Below are 23,063 nucleotides of genomic sequence, written 5' to 3' on the forward strand. Positions count from 1 at the left end.
CGACCGTCCACTCTAAACCGCCAGTAAAAATAGCACGCGTTCTGTGCGGTGTGCAAGCTTGGGCACATTGAATCCGTCACCGCTGTAAGCATATTGAAGCAGTCTCCGGCAAATATACCTTTAGGTCCGCTCAGAGGGGATCATCAGAGCTGCTGCTGAGGATCGAGAGATACTCCCACACACACTGATTGACTGACTGACTGATGGACTGACCAACTGCACATTGCAGTCACGCAGCGGACGCTACTGAGCATAGCACAACACCAGCTGCACAACACCACTGGCATGATACTAGCGGCATATTCATGAAACGTCATCGTCATCGCAGGTTCCAGGGGGCATATGCTCTCTGCAGTGGAAAAAAATAAAGAAAAAACCCTCGATGCGGCGACTCGACTGGGTCCGCAACTGGTGCACATGTTGCAGCAGCAGCAGCATCTGGAGGCTGGATTGTGGTACAACTTGGAGACAGTATTCGTAAAGTGAAGTTCTGGATAGACTTGCAACAACGCTTCTATTTCCAGTTCGGTGTGGAATCGAATTCAGGGACATGTGAGAGAGCGGTCGAGCCGCTGCGATGATCGGAGTTTGTCTTTGTGGGTACAAATCTTATCCTTTCCGCAGCTCTCTCTCTATCGCTTTTCGATCTCATGTGATCTGCACTTGACTAATCCCCTTTCTCTTCTTATAATAATAATAATAATAATAATAAATAAAAACACACTCTGTCTGCATTAGAGACCGACTTGCTTCGTTCTTGTTGTTGGTTTGCTCGGTATCTTATTTTATTTTTGTCGTGCTTTGTTTTGTGATGACAGATGTTTAGCCTCCTCGATCTCTGTGTCCTAAGATTAGACTGGACACCAAGGACCACCTCACCCATAAGTCCATGACAATGCAGCTGAAAATAAAAACTTGAAATGAAATGAAATGAAATAAAACTAAAAACAATATCAGCGTTAGATTCTTTTGTTAACAATGTATACTTTCATTCATTCATTCATATATGTATGTGTGTGTGTGTCAATACATATATATATATATATATATATATATGAATGACTGAATACATATGAGATCCAGTCAGGTTGTGGTTTAGCCTTATGAGCACATTTGTTGTGGAGATTCATTGCAACTAGACAAGATGGGAAATCATTCACTTCCATTCTGACAACTCCATGCACTAAGAAAACAGTAAATATAAATAAAGTATAGACAGAATACATTGAATCTATACATTTTTCTTCATTTAGACATCTAGACATATTTTACCAATTTAAAATTATTATTATTATTGACTTATTAAAAAAATATAAAAAACGTGACATGTTTAAAGTTAAAAATCTTTTCAAAATTTCCTGATCTTGGACCACATTTTGTACCAGGTGGCCATTGTCAACTTAAAACATCAACTCACAATGGGTTTGCCTTGACTACATCCATAGAATTCAAATTCATTGAATGAAGTGAATTTTTTAATTTTAACAAGATTAATTTTAAATAAAATGATTATTCAAATATATTAATTAACTTATTTCAATAAATTATATATATATATATATATATATATATATTTTAAGATTTGGCATCAAGGTTTTCACTATATATTATTCAAATATGAAATAGTTATACATGTCTACAAGATATACTGTTGGATTATCAGAAAGAATTAGTAAAGCATTCATGTTGGGAATAAGAAGCGTGCATAGAAGAAAGAAGAGAAGGAAATTACAAGGGACCTTTTCAAAATTAAATTAAAAAGGCCACTAAGAGAAGCAAACATATGGGCGTTATCAAGGAGGGGTGCCAATTCTTATAATATTATAATTTTCTTAACATTATTCATATCATATATTTGAGTTATAATATTTTTTATATTTAAATAAAAAAATATTATCTTAAATATGTAATTTGGATAATATTTGAATGAGTTATAGCTTTTTTAAGGTTGGTACCCTTTAACCAATATTAATTATAGATGCACCCTCTCCCAAATTTGGCTCATGTCTATTGTCTTATTACTATTTTAGGTAGTCGACTTAGGTTTGGTAATTTAGAATTTTTTTTTATTCTATTTAAGGCTTTAACCTCATTTCTAACTTAGTTCAACAAGTTATTGTTTTTGTCCATTCATGTTCTACTCACATAGACCAAAACATTTAGTCTTATCAATTAGGAGGTCTTTATGCATAAATACCTTCTAATTGATAAGACAGTAAATTTTTAAAATATGAAATTAGATGTTTTTTTAGTGTCATCTTTGTTGTTATATAAATAAAATACATAATATAAGTAAAATGTTTGATATAAGGATTTTGTACATATTTTAAATTAAATTAATATTTATTTATTTTTATCAAGGAATTTCAAATATAAATATTAAAATATTAAAATATTTAACCAAATTTTAATTAAAAATCTAACAAGTCAAAAACATAAATTGGATCATTACTTTATAATTATTTTATTATTCATTTTAATTTTAATTATATAATTATTTTTAAATTAATTTAATTCAAAAAAATTAAAATATAATAAAATATACTTGTATAATTATATTAAGTATATAATTAGAAAATGTGATTATTTGAAAAATACATTAAAAATCATGATTTAGAACTTTGAACAAAAATAAACGTGTACAATTAAAAAAACTCAATAAAAAAATGACCATGCATAATTAAGATAAGATACAACAATGATTGTAAACCATATGATAAACAAAATTTAAGAAAGCAATTAATGATCCTAAAAATAATTATAATTTTATTTTTAATTATAAGTTAAGTTCATAAATTAGAGGCTTCTTATCCAAGTTTATAGATAGAATTATTAGTATTTGAAAAAAAAGAAACTCTAAAAGATTTCTAAAAAAATTGAAATATTTTTAGAAGATTTTTTTAATTAATGAAATAATCTTAAAAGTATAATATTTTTAATAACATAATTAACAATGTACATTCACAAGAATATTTGAGTTTATCAAGGGAATTAAATACAAATACAATTGAGATGTGGAGTGATTACCATATATTGAAGCTTTTTGTGGTTTCCACTCCCAACAAACTCTTTTTTCCATTGGGATGTATGTACAAATGAAGTCACACATGAATGGATGAATAGATACAAGCCTAGATGTTAATTGTGAAACATTTGGTGGTAGTGGAGGATAATTTCTTAGTGTATTTTTAGTTTAGTTTAGTTTAGTTTTAATTTTATTTAGTTTAGTTTTTTTTGAGAGTAGAGTCCTCTTTTCCAATATTTTCAATCTTAAGACGGATGCTTGGAATGCTCATTGGTGATGAACGGGCAGGTGGGGGAGTTTTCTTGAATGAGGACAAGACGTTGGTTGCCAGACGGGAAAGGGCATGGCCCCTCTGCTGAGCTGGATTCCACCTCATCACGGGTGGACGGGGTGTTCCATTGAGCCTGTGGGGGTGGGGGGGCAGGGATATGTCACCCGTTATCGATCCACTTCCTCCCTGCTCCTCCTCCATCTCCTCCGCGTTTGCCTATATGAATGACTTCGCTGGTGATGTCACAATGGTCGTGTTCCACTCGCTGCTCCTCTCTCCCGTTGTCTTTCGTCTCTTCGAGACATCTACCCCTTCTCTATAGGATTGCCAACGAAACCCTTCAATCACCCTTGAACTTCGCCTCCACTATTGATTCGGCGGATTTTTGAAGTTGAGGTGATTTCGAGTGAGTTTGGTGATTAAGAGATCTAGGTTTACGCCGAGGTTTGTAGAGGATTGAGATCTATAGTGTGAAGAATGATGCTGGTGTTGTGAAATCAGCAGATTTTGCTTCCAGAGTCTAGTGGCGAGAGAGAGAGAGAGAGAGAGAGAGAGAGAGAGTTTGTGTGTGTGCGTGTGTGTACAGCGATTCGATTGTAAGGTTTCAGGATTCGGTAGCTTGATTTGATTGCGAGGGAAACGAGTCGTGGAGAGATGAAATAACAGGTAGGCAAATGAGATGCATCGCGTCAATGGCATTCATTTTTCCGGTGAAGCATAGCTGTTTCGTATCTCTTATTTTGCTCTCTTCCCTGGAAGAATTGTTCAAGCAATACATGAGCATCAGTTGAAAATAATTAGTAATGAAGACGAAAAATGCAATATAAATTAGGTGTGTCTAGTAACGTTGTACTAGAACTTCGTGGAGAGATATGATGCCGAGCCCAGGCCAGTGGAAGCAGCTGCAAAAACAGGCGGACACACATCAAGGCTGTTGGGGAGAGAAGGAGATAGAGAACGAACCACATCCACTGCGACCAAGATTAAAGCCTCAAAGCTTCACTCAATCGACATGCAAAGCCTCAGGCCGGCAACTCCGACCAGCCCTCAGGTTTTCAGGACTAAACAAGTCAGGGATCCATGGCCAGAGAATGTGAGAGCGCGGCTCGTAGGGAGTGACAAGGATATGGGGAAGGTGAATTACAGCTCCAGCGGGAGCGAGCATGGGCCCAGCTCGAACTGCTTGGCTGCAATGGTGTATGAGTTCATGGAGAAAGAGGAGATAGGGAAGTGCGGAAGAGCCAGGTGCAATTGCGAATCCGGTTGTTGCAATGGTGATGGCCACGCTTGCCTTGAAGATGAAATTGCCAAAGCCAGTCTCGGAAACGAACTCTCCGAAGCATTGCAGAACTTGGTTCCCTGCGACAACGAGCAGGAAAGGTCACTTTTAGGTGAAGTGATTTATATGTTGGACGCTTTGACAGGAGACACCATCACCGATGGCAAGGGTGAGAAAGAGGACTGCGCTAGCAATGTGTGTAGGAGACGGAGCGTGGTCAAGTATCTTCGAAGCAGTGGCTACAATGCCGCTCTTTGCAAGTCGCGGTGGGATCACGCTGGCATCTTTCCAGGAGGTGATTACGAATATATAGACGTTGTCTTCACTGGCTTAGATGAATCTGCAGCGAGGGTGATCGTCGACATTGACTTTCAAGATCAATTTGAGATTGCAAGACCCACTGCTCAATACAAGAATGTGTATCAAATGCTTCCTGCTGTGTTCGTTGGAACAGCGAATCGGCTGCTGCAGATTCTTAATGTGATTTCGGAAGCGGTCAAGCGGTCCTTGAAGAAGAAAGGGATGTTTCTCCCGCCTTGGAGAAAACCTGAGTATGTAAAAGCAAAGTGGTTCGCTTCGTACAAAAGGACTACAAATGAATCTTCTCGACGCAAGCAGATTAAGGATTCTGCTTGCTCCGGCATTTTAACAAATATCTCCTTAGTCGCGGAGAGAAGCACAGAGCGGGACAAAAAGTTCACGAATGAGACGGAGCGTGAGGTAAAGGTCGAGTCTGTTCTTGTGTCGAGAGAGGCACAGAGCGCGTTAGAGGCACCTAAGACCGCGAACCAATCAGTCCACAAAGCAGAGGCAGCACAACCCGAGGGCTTTGTCCATGGCGCCAACAGGTTGAAGCATCTTTGGTCCGATGTTAAAACCGACATCCCCAGGGAGATTCAAGATCTCGACAACACCGATTGGCAGCCACCCGCACTCTTGCCGAGAGCTTCCAATGCGCGGAGCGCATCAACCGGGCTGACATCCGTCTTGAGAGAGGCGGGACTAATCGGCAACAAGCGGAAAAGCAACCTTGGAAGTATACAAGAATTCACATCACCAGTTGCGGTGATGTAATCTCACTAGTCGGTGGGACCAGGGCTCAAGCATTACCGGGATTCGCCATGAACACACCATATCTTGGCAAGCTTTACAAACCTCCTCTTTCTTTGTGCATGTACATCTGCACTTCGAACAATGAACCCTCTTCCTTTTGCGGCCACTTCACAGTGTTGGATGTGGAGTTTTACTGATGAGTCTTGCCTTCTCCAAGGATTTTTTTTTTCTTGAGCGTTGGTTCTATTAAAATTCCGAACCTCTCACCACATATTAGTCTTTAGTTGTTTTTCAAGCTGCTGTTTCTTCAGCGTGCTGTACTTTACAACAATTTTCAGAGCCAAGTGGTCTCTTCCCATACTAAAGCTCAAGGCCTAGTACAATGATTTCTGTAGTGAAATTATCTAGAAAAGTTTTGAAGAAGGGAAAAGACAGCGGTATTGATGGAAAGCTAGAAAGAGAAGTACAAGTGATATAAAATCACAACTACTAACATACTGAAGTTTTGAATTTACGGTACCGCATTGAAACTAGAGAAAAAATATGGGATTGCTTTCACGAGTGTTTTTTTAGTGTTTCACTTAAAGTACCACTAATGATGCCGAAGTAAAGGATTTTACAAAAAATGGAAATAAATCTCGAAAAAATATTGTAAATGGCTTGAATGGATATAGTATTATTAAATTTAATAGATCATACATTTAGAAATTTTAATATTTATTCATAACCAATTACATTTAGTTATTGTTTTCTACATAATTGTTTTTAGAAATAATTGAAGCAAAGCTATAAACACCAATAGTCATTTTGTATACAACAATACATTACATAATTAGAATATTCATAAAAAAGAAATAAAAGGATAGTGTAATAAATAATTGATTGTTTAGAATTTTTTTGCATTGTCTTATTTGTTTTATAAAAAAAATCAAAAAAAAAATCAAAAAAAAAAATCATTCCACCTTTTTAGTCAATTTTATCAATATTATTTTCCCAAACTAATATCTTATAAAATCACTCACACCCTAATTTGCAAAAATTCTAATACTCAATGTGGTCCAACATGACAACGAGGATATCTTTGACACCCAACGTTGTATCATAATCCAACGTGTCACAAGCTGACATGGCACAGAGTCTACGAGGCATATACTCCAACAATGGATTTGCGTCCGACGTGGACTTTATCCCGACATTGAAGCCCGTCCTTTCTATTAATTCTATTTGATGGTTGTGTGTTTTTAGGGTTTCTGCTCCTTCGCGTGTCGGATTGTGTACCCGGGAATCGCCAGAAATTGTTTGCAGCAGTTCTGTGAGCATCAGTCTCGCTGATCGCAAAACCATGGCGTTAGAACACAAGCTCGCGCAGTTTAATAAACGGCAAGAGAAGTTGCAAGCATCTCTCGCCACCCCCCTACTCGTCCCGAAGCCGCTTCTTCTTCTTCTTCTTCTTCTTCTTCCGCCTCTCGCAAAGCACCCGCCCTGCCCCCTCGGTCGCAGGCCCTTGTGCCGCTAGCGCAGCGGTTCTTCTTTACTAATGACAGGGAGAAGCTGCAACAGATCGCCACCATCCAGAAGTCGCCCGTCGGTGCGCAAATTAAGCGTGTGATCGAACTCTTGCTCGAAGTACGTCCTCTCCCTGCGTACCAAGTGGGTTTCCATTTTGTTTCTTGTGCCTCAAATTGCATTCGCTTTGAACCTTGTTACGTGAAACTCATTGGTTGCTTCGATGATTCGACCCGGTTCTCTTCACCTTCCTAAATGAGGGAGTGCTGTAGGAGGCATGATTTTCACACAAATTCTTGGACGGATCTCAACATTTTTGTTTTTCTTGATTTTTGCAGACACGCCAGGTTCTTCTGCCTGAAGAGATCAATGATCTCTGCCTTGTCGATGTAAAGGGTATCAAGGATGTATTTGAGAGCTTTAAAAGCAATGTGAAGGTTTCGTTCGACGGGCAGCGATTCGCGTACAAAGTTTCTCTAAATGCATCACCCATACCATTATGGTCTCAAGTGTAATTTTGTGAATTGTATTGCAAGTTCTCCTGGCTGCTGGAGTGAAGACCTTGGGCAATCTTCGTTTGTGCGCGATTGAAATTCGATAGTCCTCGAGTACTTCATTTCATTAAGCTGCAAGCTTTGAGAAACTTTGAATTGTGAGTCGATATAATCGAGCCATGATCAAAGAGAATCCACGCTTCATCTGCATTCAGTGTGGACTATTTGAGTGCGAAGTGGACTTGATTTGGTTCGCTTAGGAATTTCGTTTTTGTGCTTTGGCAGTCTAATCACGACTTGTGAGGAAGCTTCTAGAAGGGGTTCCTATGGGTGATTTAAAAGACTCGAATCCTGGTATCGCTGCTGATGTTCAGGTACGCATGGTTGATTTCTAAGCAGCGCGGATACCGTGCCGTGTCTGGTGTGCAATCCGCGCTAGTAATTCGTCCAAATGTAAATTATGAGAATCTCATTGTAGTCGCTTCGAGGAGAAATTTATCTTGTAAGTAACCATACTTGACTGCATGATTTTAGCACATAACAAAGGTGTATTCAAGTTGTGTATCTGCGTTTATTTGTTGAAGTGTGAGTTTGTTTGAAGCAATTGTGCAGAGTGCGACTTTTACACATCATTTTGATCGTTAGTGCAAATTCTAGTATCCTTTTCTGTACTTAGGATCTCAAAGCGAGTGGGAAAGTTTGGGTTTTGATGAACAGTGATTCGCAAGAGCACATTGTCTAATTAAATGATCCCAAAATCGTTATCAAGGTATGTTGTTCTTGCATCACGCTGTTCCTTCCTTTGTACTGGTTTCTCGAAAGACCAGTACACAATTAAGAACCGTTTCAGCTCATGGGATGTTCCACTGCAACAATTGAGCTTTATTGATTGATTTATTTGTTTGTCATTACTTAAAATATGAGAGATGAGAATCTGTTTTATATGTTTGTTCACCTGGCTTGATGAGTTTAACGTAACGTGAAATGCACCTTGGTTTTCCTTGTTTTGATATAAGCAGGTGGATGAGGATTTAAAGCAGTTAATCAGGGAAATAGATACACCTCGAGAGTTTATGAATGTGGAGAGAGAGGGCAGGTTGCTGAATTCCGGACGTGATAAATGACGGCCGTGGATGCAAACTCTAATTGCGTCATGCTGGAGATGACGGTTCAGGTGTGGTTGTATCATGCCTGCAACCGCCTTTGAGACTCAAGCCCCAAATGTACACTCTTTAATGAATGAGGCTTGTTGGCGATATCCAACCTTCATCCCTCGTCAATCGATCAAGTCACTTGGCACTACCTCCACTATTGCGTGCTTGATGTAGTCTCTTACCTCTCTCTCCATGACAAGTGTTGAGTTACTTCTCAATCTCCACATTAAAAGCATTGTTGAGTTATCATGGCTCGTTCCACATTAGCCATCCTACCTTGTCTCTTCTTTTATTCATGGTTAGGGAAAACTAGATTATCAGAGAATGCCATTAGATTAATACATATGTATAAAACAATCTTTTTGTTAATAGAAAAGCACTTGAGTTTTATTTGCAACATGGGAGAATTGAACGAACTAGTTGGAATTCAGAACTATTTTGTTTGGAAGATGTTTGTAATTCTAAAGAAAGAGAATTTGTGGAGCATTGTAGAAATAAAGAAGTTAGTTTCAATATTTCTTGTTATTATATTAAAGAAGTCTTATTCATAAACACAAGTAATAGAGGCAATGCAAAGAACTTAATTTAGCTTTATCATGTTAATTGTAGATAGTTTGATAGGTACAATATTCCAATATAGTGACCTTGTAGATTCATGGAACATCCTTAGAAGAATGTTTCATGTAGGAGATTAACAACAAATTATGTTATTGACTAACAAACTCAATGGGATGATAATGTAAGAAGGAAGTGATATCAATACTTATCTAATGGTGGTAATGAACATGAAGAACAAATTGAAGGCGTTTGATGAAGATATTACAAATAAGGCACTTATAAATATAATTTTCAATGGATTACTACAAAGCTATGAAATGATGATTTAAGACATCACTAATATGATACAACCAATATTTGAAGGCGTTATAGATAAGCTTCTCATTAAAACTCATTGCATAATAGCAAGGCAACAAAAATTGGGATAAAAAGAAGCTATAATTGTACAATTTCAATATGTACAACTTAGAGGATGTGGATATAATTACTTCATGCATGGAAAAAGTTGTCAAAGGAAAAGTAACTTAACTTAAGGAATATTGCAATACTTTGGAGAACCAAGACCTTATATAAATAATCAACAACTTTAAGACAAACTTAGAAGATCATTAAGTTTTGCTGGAGTAGGATTACAACCTCCTACATTTGGATTTAGATAATACAAAAACATAAGATTTTTTTATTGCTATACATGTAAAAAATCCAATCACATTGCTTGAAGCTGTTTATAAAACCAATACAATAGTGCCAATATAAATAATGTAGAAGGCAGTACTTATGGAAGTTTTGGAGATAACACAAGCAAAGCCAAACTTATTGACTTTTAGAACATGAACTAGTATATCAACTCAAGAACTAGCAATCATTTTATCAAAGAAATCTCAAACCTCCAACTATTAGATGTACAAATTCTAAATATGATAGTAAAAACCATTGATGGCAAATCTTATAAGATCAAGGTTGCTTGTTTTGCTAATGTAACTTTAGTATCTAATGCAATAAATCTACACAATATTTTATATGTCTTAGTCTTAGATTGCAACTTGATTTTAATATAAATATTAACAAACCATAGCAATATAATTATGTTCACTAATAAACATTGTTTGGTATTAAAATGCATTGGAAAGTTGACATCTACAAGAATAAGAAAGAAATAGAATGGATTCTTTTAAGGATTATGATAGAATATCAAAACCAAAAACCATTGAAGTAAACTTAATGACAAAAGATGATAATGCTAAACTATGGCATAAAAGATTTAGGCACTTACATTATGCTAGATTATATCACTTATCAAGAGCTTGTCAAGTACAAGGATTGTTGCTATTCCACACACTTGAAGAGACGTACAAGGACTGCTTTGTGAGACAACAACATTGAAAAAGTTTTCTAAAAAATTCACGTCACCTTGTAAAAAAGGTACTATAACTTATACATTCTGACTTAATAGGACTTATGAGAACACCATCTTTGGGAGACTCCAATTATTTTGTAGTATTCATAAATGATTACTTTTGGAAGAATTGAATATATTTGCTATAAAACAAAGATAAGACATTTAGAAAATTTAGAAAATTCAAAATTTAAGTAAAAAGAGAAAGAAGAAAATAAATATCTAGCTTAAAAATAAATAGAAGAAAAGAATATTTATCACAAGAATTCAATGTCTTTTTAATACTGCATGGAATAAGGAGGCAACTTACCATAGCATGCACTCTTTAATAAAATGAAGTTAATAAAAAAAAAAATCAAATCATAGTAGAAAGGACATGCTTGATGTTGATTGCATACCAACTATCAGCCTACTTATGGAATGAAGCTATCTATTGTGCTAACTATCTAGTGAATATTAGTCCTAGTAGAACAAACTAAGGTATAATTCTAGAGCAACTCTATAGTAAAATCAAACTGCATGTAGATCACTTATAAGTCTTTGGATTAGTTACCTACCATAACATTTCAAAAAAAGATCAAATTAGAAAGAAAAAAATTAAATATATATTTTTAGAATATGATAATAAAAAAAAAGCTTATAGAGTATTTGACCTTATACACTATAAGATCCACATTAGCGGAGATATAGTATTTGATGAGACCCTAATAAATTTTGACCACATATAAAAGAATCCAATCCTAATACAAGAAGTAAAATTATTTTTAAAAATTGATTTATAACTCGAAAATATATTTAATACAATAACTAATATGTGAATGATCAAAGTAATTTAATTAAAAATTTTAAATATAAAGAAAAAGAGAGCACAAATCTTGAAATAAGTATAATTTTGATGTTAACAAATATCTCATTAGAAAACACTTCAAGAAAAATACCTAAGAGCATTCATCAATAAATAATCACAAAATAAAGTTATTAACATAAGTATCTTATTTAAAATAGAAAAATTAAAATAAAATTCAAAGATAGTTATATGCTCACAATTGAAATAGAGGTAGAACTAAAGAATTATAAAGAAGCAATTTAATATATTAGGTGGCAAGTTAAAATTATACAAGAATTAAAATCTATACAAAAAAATAAAACTTAGAACTTAATAAACTTATCCAAAGGTAAGACATCAATATTGGCTAAGTAGATCTTTAAAAAAAAATTGGAACCAATTAGTAATGTTGAAAAACTCAAAGCCATGATTGTAGTCCATGGATGTAAATAAGAAGAAGAAATAGACTTCTTTAAAATCTTTATACATATGATTAATTAGTCAATAGTTAGAACCATTATTGTATTGGCAGTTATAGAGAATTCGAAGTTACAATACTTAGATATAAAGACAACATTTCTTAATGACAAACTTGATAAAGAAATATATATAATACTACTTGTTGGATTTTAAAAAAAAAAGTAAAAGATAAGTTTGTAAATTAGAACGAACTTTGTATGGATTATGTTACATTCTAAAAGTCTAATATGGTCAAATTAATAACTATCAATGAGACTTCCAAAAACCTCCAAAAAAGCAATAAAGATCCAAACATGTACTTTACAATTTGAAGTAGAAACTGTGTAATAGTATTGATCTATGTAGATTATTATTATTTCATGAATAATCTTCAATCCACTTATTTAATTGCAGCAAAAAAAGATATTTTAGTACCTCAAAGGCACCATAGATTGTTTGAGACTCTATTCCTTCAACAACAAAAAAAGATTCCTATTTTTGTAGATATTGATTAGGTTGGAGATATCAATTTTTATAAATCAATATCAAATATATTATATAAACTAGGATCAACACCTATAGCATGGTTGAGAAAGCTTCAATTGTTGATTATACTTTCATCAACAAAAACAAAGTACTATGTTCTATGAAAAACCGCCTACAATATCATGTATTTTTGTATATATTAATAAGTAATACAAGCATAGATATATAAAAGAAGACTTAATCCTAACTAATCCAACTTAGTTTTTAAGTCAAATGTATACTTTTGTATTTTGACAAGTTTTGATTTTTTTGAATTCTACTTCTTATTATCTTTTAATTTTTCTCTTATTCTTTGGCCAATTTGCAAAAAATCCTATATTATAACCACAATATATGATATAAAACCTCTAAGTATTATTTTTTAACAAAATCCCATCTTTTAGTAATTAAGTTGAATGCATCTTCAAGAAAAGAATATTAATAGTCAAAGAAGAATCAATAGCTCCCTTATTGCTCCTCCAAGATACAAACATCAACAATCAAGAAAGTAATAGATTAAAGATTAGCATACAGACTTAGTGAAGAATTAACACTAAAAGTCAAACTATGAAGAGCAAAACTTGAAACTAAATAGAGTAAATCAACAAGATATCAATTGCTTGCATAGGAAAAAAATGAAAAAAAAAAAAAAAAAGAGAAACAAAATCAAATGGCAAAAATCTTACTAATAAAAAGTTATCTAATAAATCTTTAAGATAGTCAACAACATCAATTGAAGAATAATAGAAATGTATTATCAAAAAAACAAATTATGGGTGTAGATTTAGAAGAGGTATTGGCAATTTTTAATCTGCATTCTTTATTAATTGACCAAGGCAATTTGCAATGCATTTATAATTGCATGCTCAATACAATTTCTTTTTTCTTTCTTCATGATGACTGTTAAGTTACTTTCTAATCTCTATGTCAAAATCATTACTAAGTCATTATCATTCATTCCACATCAATTGTGCTATATTTTTATTTCTTCTTTTACTTAAAATTAGGTAAAATTCAATTACCATATTATGTAACTAGCTTAATACATATATATAAAAAAATCTTATTATTTTTAGGATGAGAGAGTTTGCATTAGGAAAATAAAAGGTTTTTGGCTAGAACTTGATATGGTCAAATATTACCTTTTATTCAAATAAACTCCACCACCTTATATGTACATAGTAGCTCTTCATAGTATGAAGCAATTAACATCCCTTCTTCACTCAAATATATGCCATAACTCTATATTTCATTAGATTTGAGAATGTAATGGCTTTTTGAAGAGCTATTCAGCCCTTACATATATACAAAAAACCTCACTTCTTAAAATTTTCTATAACATACTTTATGAGCAAATAAAGCCACAGATTATATTAATACAAAGCAATTGACTCCTCTTTATCAAAAAAAAAAGTACCACAACTTCATACTAACTCTTCTTTAAGCAAGTGAGAACTTTATAAAAAGCTTATAAAGAAATGAACAATTCTTCAAAATCTCAAATCCAAATTCGAAATATATGCTAAAAAAACCTCCAAAACAGTTGTTGATTTATTTTTTATTTTTTATTTTCCAAAAAAGCACCGCTCATCCATATTAACTTGTCTTGGAGCAAGTAAAAGCTTTTTGGAAAGCTTATAAAGAAAGAAAAACTCTTCTAAACCTCAACACTAAATTTTCATAATATTTTATATTATTTTTATATATTATACCACTTTTCAGCATGACATCATTAATAGAAAGACTTTTGAGTGCTATTCAGAACAAGGCTCTTATAATACATAATAGGCATGTAGAAGTTTAAGAATTGATGCTTATTCTTCTTTGATTTTTTAAGTCACACAATATTTTTTACATTTCTAATTTGAAAAAAAGCCTGGAAACACCAAAAGCTTTCAAGAGTATTCATTCACCATTAAAGTAACATTTGAAGAATTAATAGCATTTTGAGATTTTAGAAGTACCAAATGCTAATGACTATTTGTGCACAATATTTGGAACTTGAGCATGGAAATAATTCTCATCTCAACTTTGCTTTTAAGACCATGCAATGAGGATCTAGTATAATATTTGCTTCTTCACAGCTCCATACATAGCATGAGGCTAGTCAAGCCAATTTGCACTAATCAACTTATATTAAGGATGGATGTCCATCTAAAATTTTTATAGAAAAGCTTGACTCTACTTCACTTTAAACCAAGTTAGATTATAAAACTTCACATTTATATTTTGAAGACATTGTTGTTCTAGTAGTTTGCTAGCAACTACAAAGCTTGAACCTTTGAACCAATCTCTCAATAAACAGAAGAATAACAAGATTTCTCAACTACTATTATTTTGACCAGAATTGCATCTTCTATTTAGACGGTGAACTTATTTGTGATTGATAGTGCACATACTTTCAATAGTCTTGCTTCCAATTAGCTACCACAATTGTAAATAATACTTCGTTAAAAAAAACAAAGCATCTTAGAATTCTAACTGTCTAATACTAGTTTTTTTTGCATAGAAGAAATTTAATCCAATTCAATATTTTTTGAGATTATATGCACTTTTTTAGATTTGTGTGAAATAGTTTTTTTTTGTTTTTTGTTTTAATTAATGAGGCATGAAAGTTCTCAAAAAATAATTTTTACCATGTAACAAAAGAAAATACAGAATCTTCATTTAACTATATCATAAAAAAAAAAAAAAAATTCATAATTTTATTATTGTTACTTTTAAATTTGAAGATAAGAAAAAATAAAGATTGTTTAGAAGTCTTAGTTTAATTTATACTTATTAAAGTTTATACATTCTTTGGTATATATTTATTATACATTCTTTGGTATAAAACAAAGTTGTGATTGAGTCGTTTGATGAAAACAGATCATCTCAATGATATTCAATTATAGTCTTCTTTGAAGCATTTTAATACAGATTTTGTAAAAAATATATGATATTATAATTGGATGCTAATTACGTAATATTATCTTATTGTCTTTTTTATAGAGAAAATAATACATCCCTTTAGAACACTTTGTAAAAAAGAATTATCAATAAGAATTTAATTAAACATTTTTATTAAGACTTTAGTAATTATATTTTAATTAAAAAAATAAATTTATGTAATTTATATTTTTTTAATTTTTATTTAATATTTATCAATAGAGTCTCTTAATTTAATGTTAAAAAAGATGTTGTTTACAAATATTTTAACCTTGTATAAAATAGTATTTTATAAAAAAATTAAGATTTCTATTGGATCTAATGTTTAGATATGTGAAGATCCTTTACTTTGACTTTTTGATGGTTGTACACTTTTATAACTATAAATCTTTTATTTCTTGTGTTAACAATTTAAAAAAATTCTTGATATCATTATTGTTAAAGGTTTTTAAATTCATATGTTCTTAAAATCTTTGATATTTTGGTATCTAATATCATGATTATTTAGTTAAATTTAAGCTTTTTTCAATTTTTTTTGAATTACTAGATCTTATAGATATACTTGTAATTTTTAATAAACTCCAAAATTATTATTTTTAATATTTATAACTTATTATTTTAATTATATTTTAATCACCTTCTAATTTAAATGAGTCATTACGAAAAAAAATCTAATAATTTAAACTACAACTTGTTGTTGGAATTTATTAGAAGCATAATATTAAGTAAACCTAGTGAGGCATATAAAATAACTTTGATAGAAATTTAGAAGATCTTGTTGTCTTTTTAAAAACTTAATATTGACTATCAAATATTAAATGGAAGGAAAGACTAAATGTATATTCTTGAAGAACTTGTAAGCCATTAGGATTTTTCATTTATGTGAGAGTAATTTCAAGAATGAAAAATCTAGTATTAAACCATAATTTTTCAACTCTTTAAGTCTTAAATAATATAATTTATATTTCTAAATATAAATAAATAAATAAATATATATATATATATATATATATAAAATATTATTTCTTGATATATGTATACTAAGGAATATTAGAAGGAATAACTCTTTGTTAATTTAAGCAATATAAAGTCATATTATTTTATTTAAAATTTTAATGATTTAAACAAAAATATAACCTATAAGAAGAACCTACTAATCATGACTTAGTTAAAATTGTTGCTTGATAATGTAGATATTTTTATTAATAAGTTTTCTTATTAATCCCTTTTGGTCATTTTTATTTTATTTTAAGTAAAAATCAAGGCAACTTGATATACTAAGATTTTTCTAACATCAATTTTCAAACATGTATTTAAATTAAGTTATAATAGTATATAATTTAGATGATTTTTTCTTAATTGAGCCAATATTTATTATTTTTTCTGTATATTAATTCTTTATTTTTGAGTAAATATTTTTATTTTTGTTTCATATTTTTTATATGATTTTATTTATTTATTTATTTATTTTTTAAACAAAAAATTAAAAGATTGTTGTAGTTCATGTAGACATAAATAGATTTTTAGGATTTGTGTGTTTTGTCATTATATTACCTGCAATCCAGAAAAAAAAATGATTCAACAATTGTAAGCAAAGAAACTTTGAAAAAACCATTTGATCATTATTTTGAAATAATTCAAGTTAGTAAGAAAAAAAAAATTACTATTATTAAATTCAAGATTTTATATAGTTCTAAGTTTAAAAATTAGATTTTAGATTTGAAACGTGAATAAATTAAGATTTAATTTAAATAAAGTTTGTAATAATAAACTCTTCTATTAATTTTTTGATTGCTTTTTTCACTAAATAAGTCTAGTAGAATCAAACTTATTATCCATAGAGCATATTAATATGGTATTTTAAGTCAAGAACTCTACTTTGCGCACTACTTTTTGATCCATTAAAACCTCTTTTGGTTTTGGTTACAATAAGAGACTAACAGAACTTCTTAAAAACCCAAGTACAAGAGACTTAATATAAGTTTAGTCAAATGAGGGTGTTTGTATTGCTAGTGCAACTTGTATATTGTTAACATAGTTCTTTTGTCATTTTTGATTAGAAGTAAATTTGCTCTATTATGCTGTGATGTTCTTCTATATAAAATTTGTTCTGTTGATTTTATTGGCTTCTAATGCATTTTTCATAGATCACCATCACAGCTAAGGATATCCATAAGAATCTAATATTAATTATAAATACTAAGACAATTACTTAAAAACTAACAATGTCTTCTTACTAAAAATTGCTCCTATAAGTACAATAAGATTCTCATAACTATGCAACAATTTCTTACTATAGCAAAAGAACAAACTACCAATTTACAAAATAATTGTAGTTGTAATACTTATAAAATATAATACTAAAAAAATACAAAAATAAAAATATTGTTATTCAATTAAAACTTTACTTATGATTAGAAATTAACTATACAAAAAAATGGAAAAAAATAGACTTAATTTAAAAAAAAATATAAAAATGCAAACTAAGACGTAAAAAAGTTAAAAAATTATATTAGTTTTTACAAATAATTAAAATATACTAAATTTTGAAGATATATTTTTTTAAAAATAAATAAGAAAACTTGTCTAATACTTAATTTAAAGAGAATAAATTAATATTTAACTAAAAAAAATATAAATATATACATAAATATATAAAATTTAATAAGTGAATTTTCTAAGATTTTATTTCAGTCAGAAAAGAAATTGAAAAAGGAAAAAAATAAAAAAAATAAAGATAAAATTTCATATTGATTAGTTCAATTTAAAAACGAAAAATTTAATCTATAAAATCAATAAAATAGCGTCTTAATTAAAATTTTAATGCCTGTTTTTTTTATCATAGATAAATTATCTATGACTAAAATTATCCATGATTAAAAAATAAAATATTACTGATTGAAAAATAAAAAATTAATTTTGTTGCTGTGTATTAATTTTTAATAATTTAAAAATTAATAACATGTTAATTATATATATATATATATATATATATATATATATATCTGTACATAAAACTATATTCTACTCTAGAGTTTAATATCAATCATTTAAAAATTTTGATAGTATTATAAAAAATATTTAGACAGAACTTTAACCAAACAAAATCATAACTGCTAGAGGGGTCCATTACATTTGTTATAAGAGAGAAATAACCATATAAATTTGGATATATATATATATATATATATATATAACAAAAAATTATATTTAGTATTTTTTTAAAAATTATTAAAAAATAAATATCAATTTTTTATAACTTTAATTTAAAGGTTTGTGATAATATGAGTGAATTAAAGTAGATTGTAAGTAAAAGTTAGCTAGTTTAATTTTAGAATTTTTTTATCAAAAATATAATATAATTTGATAATAGTAAAATCAATATGATGAGATTAGTAGTTTAAGATAAATATTTATATATTATATATGTTAATTTTATAAAAATATTAAAAACAATTTAAAATAGTTAATCAGCTTTTACATTACAAAAACAACTTACCACAACAAGAAACCCTATGCTTTTTTCAAGTACATTCCAATGGTCTTAGGTATATAAATAGAATAAAGAAGATATATATATATATATATATATATATAAATATAAAATTGAATAAAATAAAATATGGCCTTTATAATTATTTTTTTTGAGTATTAAACCTAATTAAAAATATTTCTAATTTTATAATTCATGTATATCTTTTTTAATATTATTTTTAAAATTTTTAATTGATTAATATAACATAGTAATCATATAAACATAATTATAGTTACAAATTTTTTCATATTAAACTTTAATGATCTTAAGTACTACATCAAAATATAAAGCTAATAAAGATGGTTATATGCTATGTACTAAAGAAGAATATATTGCAACCACATCACCAACATTGTCCGCTTTAGATACAATATGCTATGTACTATTTATATTTATGTATTTTGAATTGCATAATTTTTTCAAAGAAATATTATATTTTATTTAGTAATTTATTTTTTAAAAATTATAATATATCTAAACATATTTAGGTATATACTAGAATAAATTATATACTATTATGCTATTTGTTTATATATTAGCATAGTTTAGTATTATTTTTAAATACATAAATTAAATAATAATTAGTAATTTATTTAATATTGATATATATATATATATATATATATATATATAGATTTTTTAGAAATATAGAAATATGTTATAAATTCTAATATTTGAATTTAATTGTATAGTAGAAAAATTGTATAATTCTATATTGAACTAAAAAAATTTCTTTATAGTTAATTGATCTCTTAAAATTCTTTATAAATAATATTAATTTTAAAAGGATTTTTTTTTAAAAAATACATCATATTAATAAGAAATACTAATCAAAATATTAATAATTGAATTAATTAATATTATTTATAATTTTTAAAAATTATTTAGAGATTTTGTTAAAAGCATTGCATATTTAATGGCTTTATATATAAATTTATAACCAAAATTATTTTTATATTCTACTATTCAGATTATTATTTATACCTTAGAATCCTAAAATATATTTAATGATATAAATTATATAAGTTTAGTCAATATAAGAGATAAGATTTATTTTATAAATAATAAAAATATTTTAAAAATGTAATAAATATAATTTTTTGTATAATAATCTTATTTTATAAAATATTTAAATATATTATCTAATATAAGATCTTGTTATTCTAGAATAATAAAGATTAAGAAATAAAAAATATATTATGTAAAGTTTTAATAAATTTGACCTAAGATGATTTGGTTGGATAAATTAGAGATTTGAGTTTAATATAAAAGTTTACTTCATTGATAAATCTTAAGAACTTAGTTCTAATACCATCTAATTTTTTTGAAAGAACAAATTTGATTTTTTAGCTAGTGCGCTTATATTAATTACATGAGATAATGTAGTTTTTGAAAAAACTCCTATCAAATTTAAGGCTTTATTATTCACTACTTTTGATGTTGATTGAGGTGGTAGACAAAGTAAAAGTATAATGAGTACCAAATGTTTTATTTGTTCTTGTATTTTTACTATAGTATTCTTCATCTTTTTAAAATTTTTATATTTATAAAAAATTTAAAAAATAACATCAATTTAGAGGATAATTTGAAACCTTTAAAATATGTTAATGCTTTTATGAGACGTAAATAATCTATTTTTTCAATCTAAAAAGACAAATTTTGTCATTATAAGTTTTAATCTTGTTAAATTGTCAAGGACATGAATTTAGAAAAAAATCTATAAAAAAAAATACTCATGTATTATTAAAAAAATATAAAAAAATATAAAATTTATAGATATAAGATTAAAAATATACTAAAATAAAATAAAATAAAATAGCTATTGCCAAACACATAAAGCTAAAGAGACTTGAATTGAGATTGAAACATAAAAAGAGCATTGATAGATAAAAGTTGGCCTTACACTTATTTCTATATATACTACCTATTAAAAAGATATATATATATATATATATATATATATATATATATATAAATTTTATTTCATAAATTAATAGTTCATTTGATTTTAAATAGTCATCAGACCATTTATTGCAACCAATTAAATGAGAATAGTAAGCTCCCATATATTTTTCTATCCCAAAGTATAATTCAATCCTCTTGTAGTTGATAATCTACTCACTAATCTGCTCAAAAATCATCATATGATGGTTTTGTGAATTCAAAAAGATGCTATTTATAAAGATGGCTAATCTATGAGGTGATGATGATATGAAAGAAAATATATTAAACATCTTGTTCTAATTTTGGTGACTAAAATTGGTGGGTATTTTCTCAAGGATTTCTTTTGAATGATGTCTTTAATTTTAATTCTACAACTTCTCATCATTTTGAGTGATGCGCTTTAAAAAACACATGTGGTTGTGGTTTTGACTTAATTGGCATTAGACCTTACATGTCATTGCTGTGAAATTCTACTTCATTAATTTGACAATTTCAGCTATATATATATATATATTTTTAATACAAATGCTTTATCTTTTGACATTTCCAAATCTACCATGAATGTTGAAACAATATTAATTGGTCTTCTGAATTGCATTATGGTAGAGTCTTTGTTGTAGAAGGTTTCTTAAGATTCATTTTTTTCTCCTTCATCTTTGATGCATTTTATAAGCATAGAGACATTATCGTGATGTAATACAACTAATAGGTGAAAAGGGTGAAGAAATTATTATATTATAGAAGATCTTCAAATATTATAGAAAATTATCTTAGAAAATAGACATTAATCCAAGAGAAAGTAAAACTAAAAGAATAAATGCTACCTTTTTACAAAGTAGGCTTCTACTTACTTTATAAGACCATAAATAAGGCAAAACAAGATAGATTAGAAAAATAAAAGATATGAGCATATGTAGGAAGAAGTAAGGAGTTGATCTTAATAAAAATTAACTCAAAAGGGAAAAATTTGATATCCAAAGAAGACTAGTTATCAACCTGGGTCGAAATCAGACCTTGAGGTACAAAATTGGGCACCTATAGCAATTTTAGGATTTTTTTGCAGTTCAAAGAATAGGATTTAAAAGCAGTCTTGATAGAATTTTTTTGGACGCTGATTTTGAGTGATTTAAGTGTGTAATGACTTTGTGAGAGCTTTTGCAAAGTCATAGTTGTTTTGGGTGATTTTGGAATTTATAAAATAAAAAGGATATTACATTTTGGAAAATTTTGTAAGTTTTATAGTAGATCTATAGTTCAAATTTTGAAGACTTAGGAAAATAGATGTTTAAAGTGTATGCTGTAAGTTTGAGCTTGATTGAATGGTTGAATTGAAGGTAATTTAATTTCAAGTAGATTGAGGTCTCAACCTAAAGACTTTGATGGGTAGTTAAGATTTCTAAGATCTTTAGCAAGTTACTAATTGGATTGGAGAAAAATTTATATGTGAGGATAATAGACTTGATTTTCTACACATATGTGAATTTTGAAAAAAATTAAATGGTATAAAAAGGAGATATTGGTGCTAGAAGACAAACATCAAGGTTGAATAAAGAGGCTGAGCAACAATCAAGAAGATTTTGATATTTTTCTTTTATTTGGTAAGTTTGATTTTCTTTAAATTTCATATACTTATTATCAATTTAGTTGTTGAGAAGTATTTAAAATTTTAAGTAAGATCAATAATTCATTCAATAGATATTGAGGTTTTAAATTATGCTAGAATTAAGTTGAATTGGTTAGGTTTAGGATTTAGGGTTTTCTTAGGATTTAGAATTGGACTAGGGTTTAAGATTTGATTTAGGATTTAAGATTTGTTTAGGATTTAGGATTTAGAATTTGTTTTAGGATTTAGGATTTATTTAGGATTTAGAATTTAGGATTTGTTTAGGATTTAGGATTTGGCATAGGATTTAGCTTAGAATTTGATTGAAGTCTATTAGGATTTCAACTAGGATTAAATTAGGAATTTATTGATATTTATTTAAGATATATTTTTTTATTATTTTAATATTTCTTTAGGATTTCTTAAAGATTCTTTTAAAGTTTATTGTGGATTTCTTTGAAGTCCATTAAGATTTCTTATTGTTTCTTTTCTAATTTCTTTAAGGTT

The 23,063-nt window shown here is 29.0% G+C and overlaps 1 protein-coding gene and 1 pseudogene across 2 annotated transcripts; both read left to right on the forward strand.

The window, feature by feature from the left end:
• The first annotated feature begins 3,564 nt into the window (after positions 1-3,564).
• On the forward strand, positions 3,565-7,012 carry LOC112292365 (uncharacterized). Its single transcript, XM_090256470.1, has 2 exons — positions 3,565-5,715; positions 6,874-7,012. Exon 1 carries the CDS (start codon positions 4,309-4,311, stop codon positions 5,647-5,649), a length of 1,341 nt encoding a protein of 446 aa, XP_090112596.1. The 5' UTR covers positions 3,565-4,308; the 3' UTR covers positions 5,650-5,715; positions 6,874-7,012.
• On the forward strand, positions 7,006-8,930 carry LOC112292122 (uncharacterized; annotated as a pseudogene). The gene is made up of 5 exons (XR_016506495.1): positions 7,006-7,254; positions 7,473-7,646; positions 7,919-8,002; positions 8,305-8,397; positions 8,648-8,930. The product of XR_016506495.1 is annotated as an uncharacterized LOC112292122 (transcript).
• The last annotated feature ends 14,133 nt before the right edge of the window (positions 8,931-23,063 follow it).

The sequence above is a fragment of the Physcomitrium patens genome, chromosome 15 (assembly GCF_059467195.1).
Source record: "Physcomitrium patens ecotype Gransden chromosome 15, ASM5946719v1, whole genome shotgun sequence".
NCBI classification, from domain to species: Eukaryota; Viridiplantae; Streptophyta; class Bryopsida; order Funariales; family Funariaceae; genus Physcomitrium; species Physcomitrium patens.

What these genes read in the sequence shown, in the direction of transcription:
- LOC112292365 (XM_090256470.1), top strand. Translation starts at nt 4,309, where the DNA reads ATGCAAAGCCTCAGGCCGGCAACTCCGACCAGCCCTCAGGTTTTCAGG.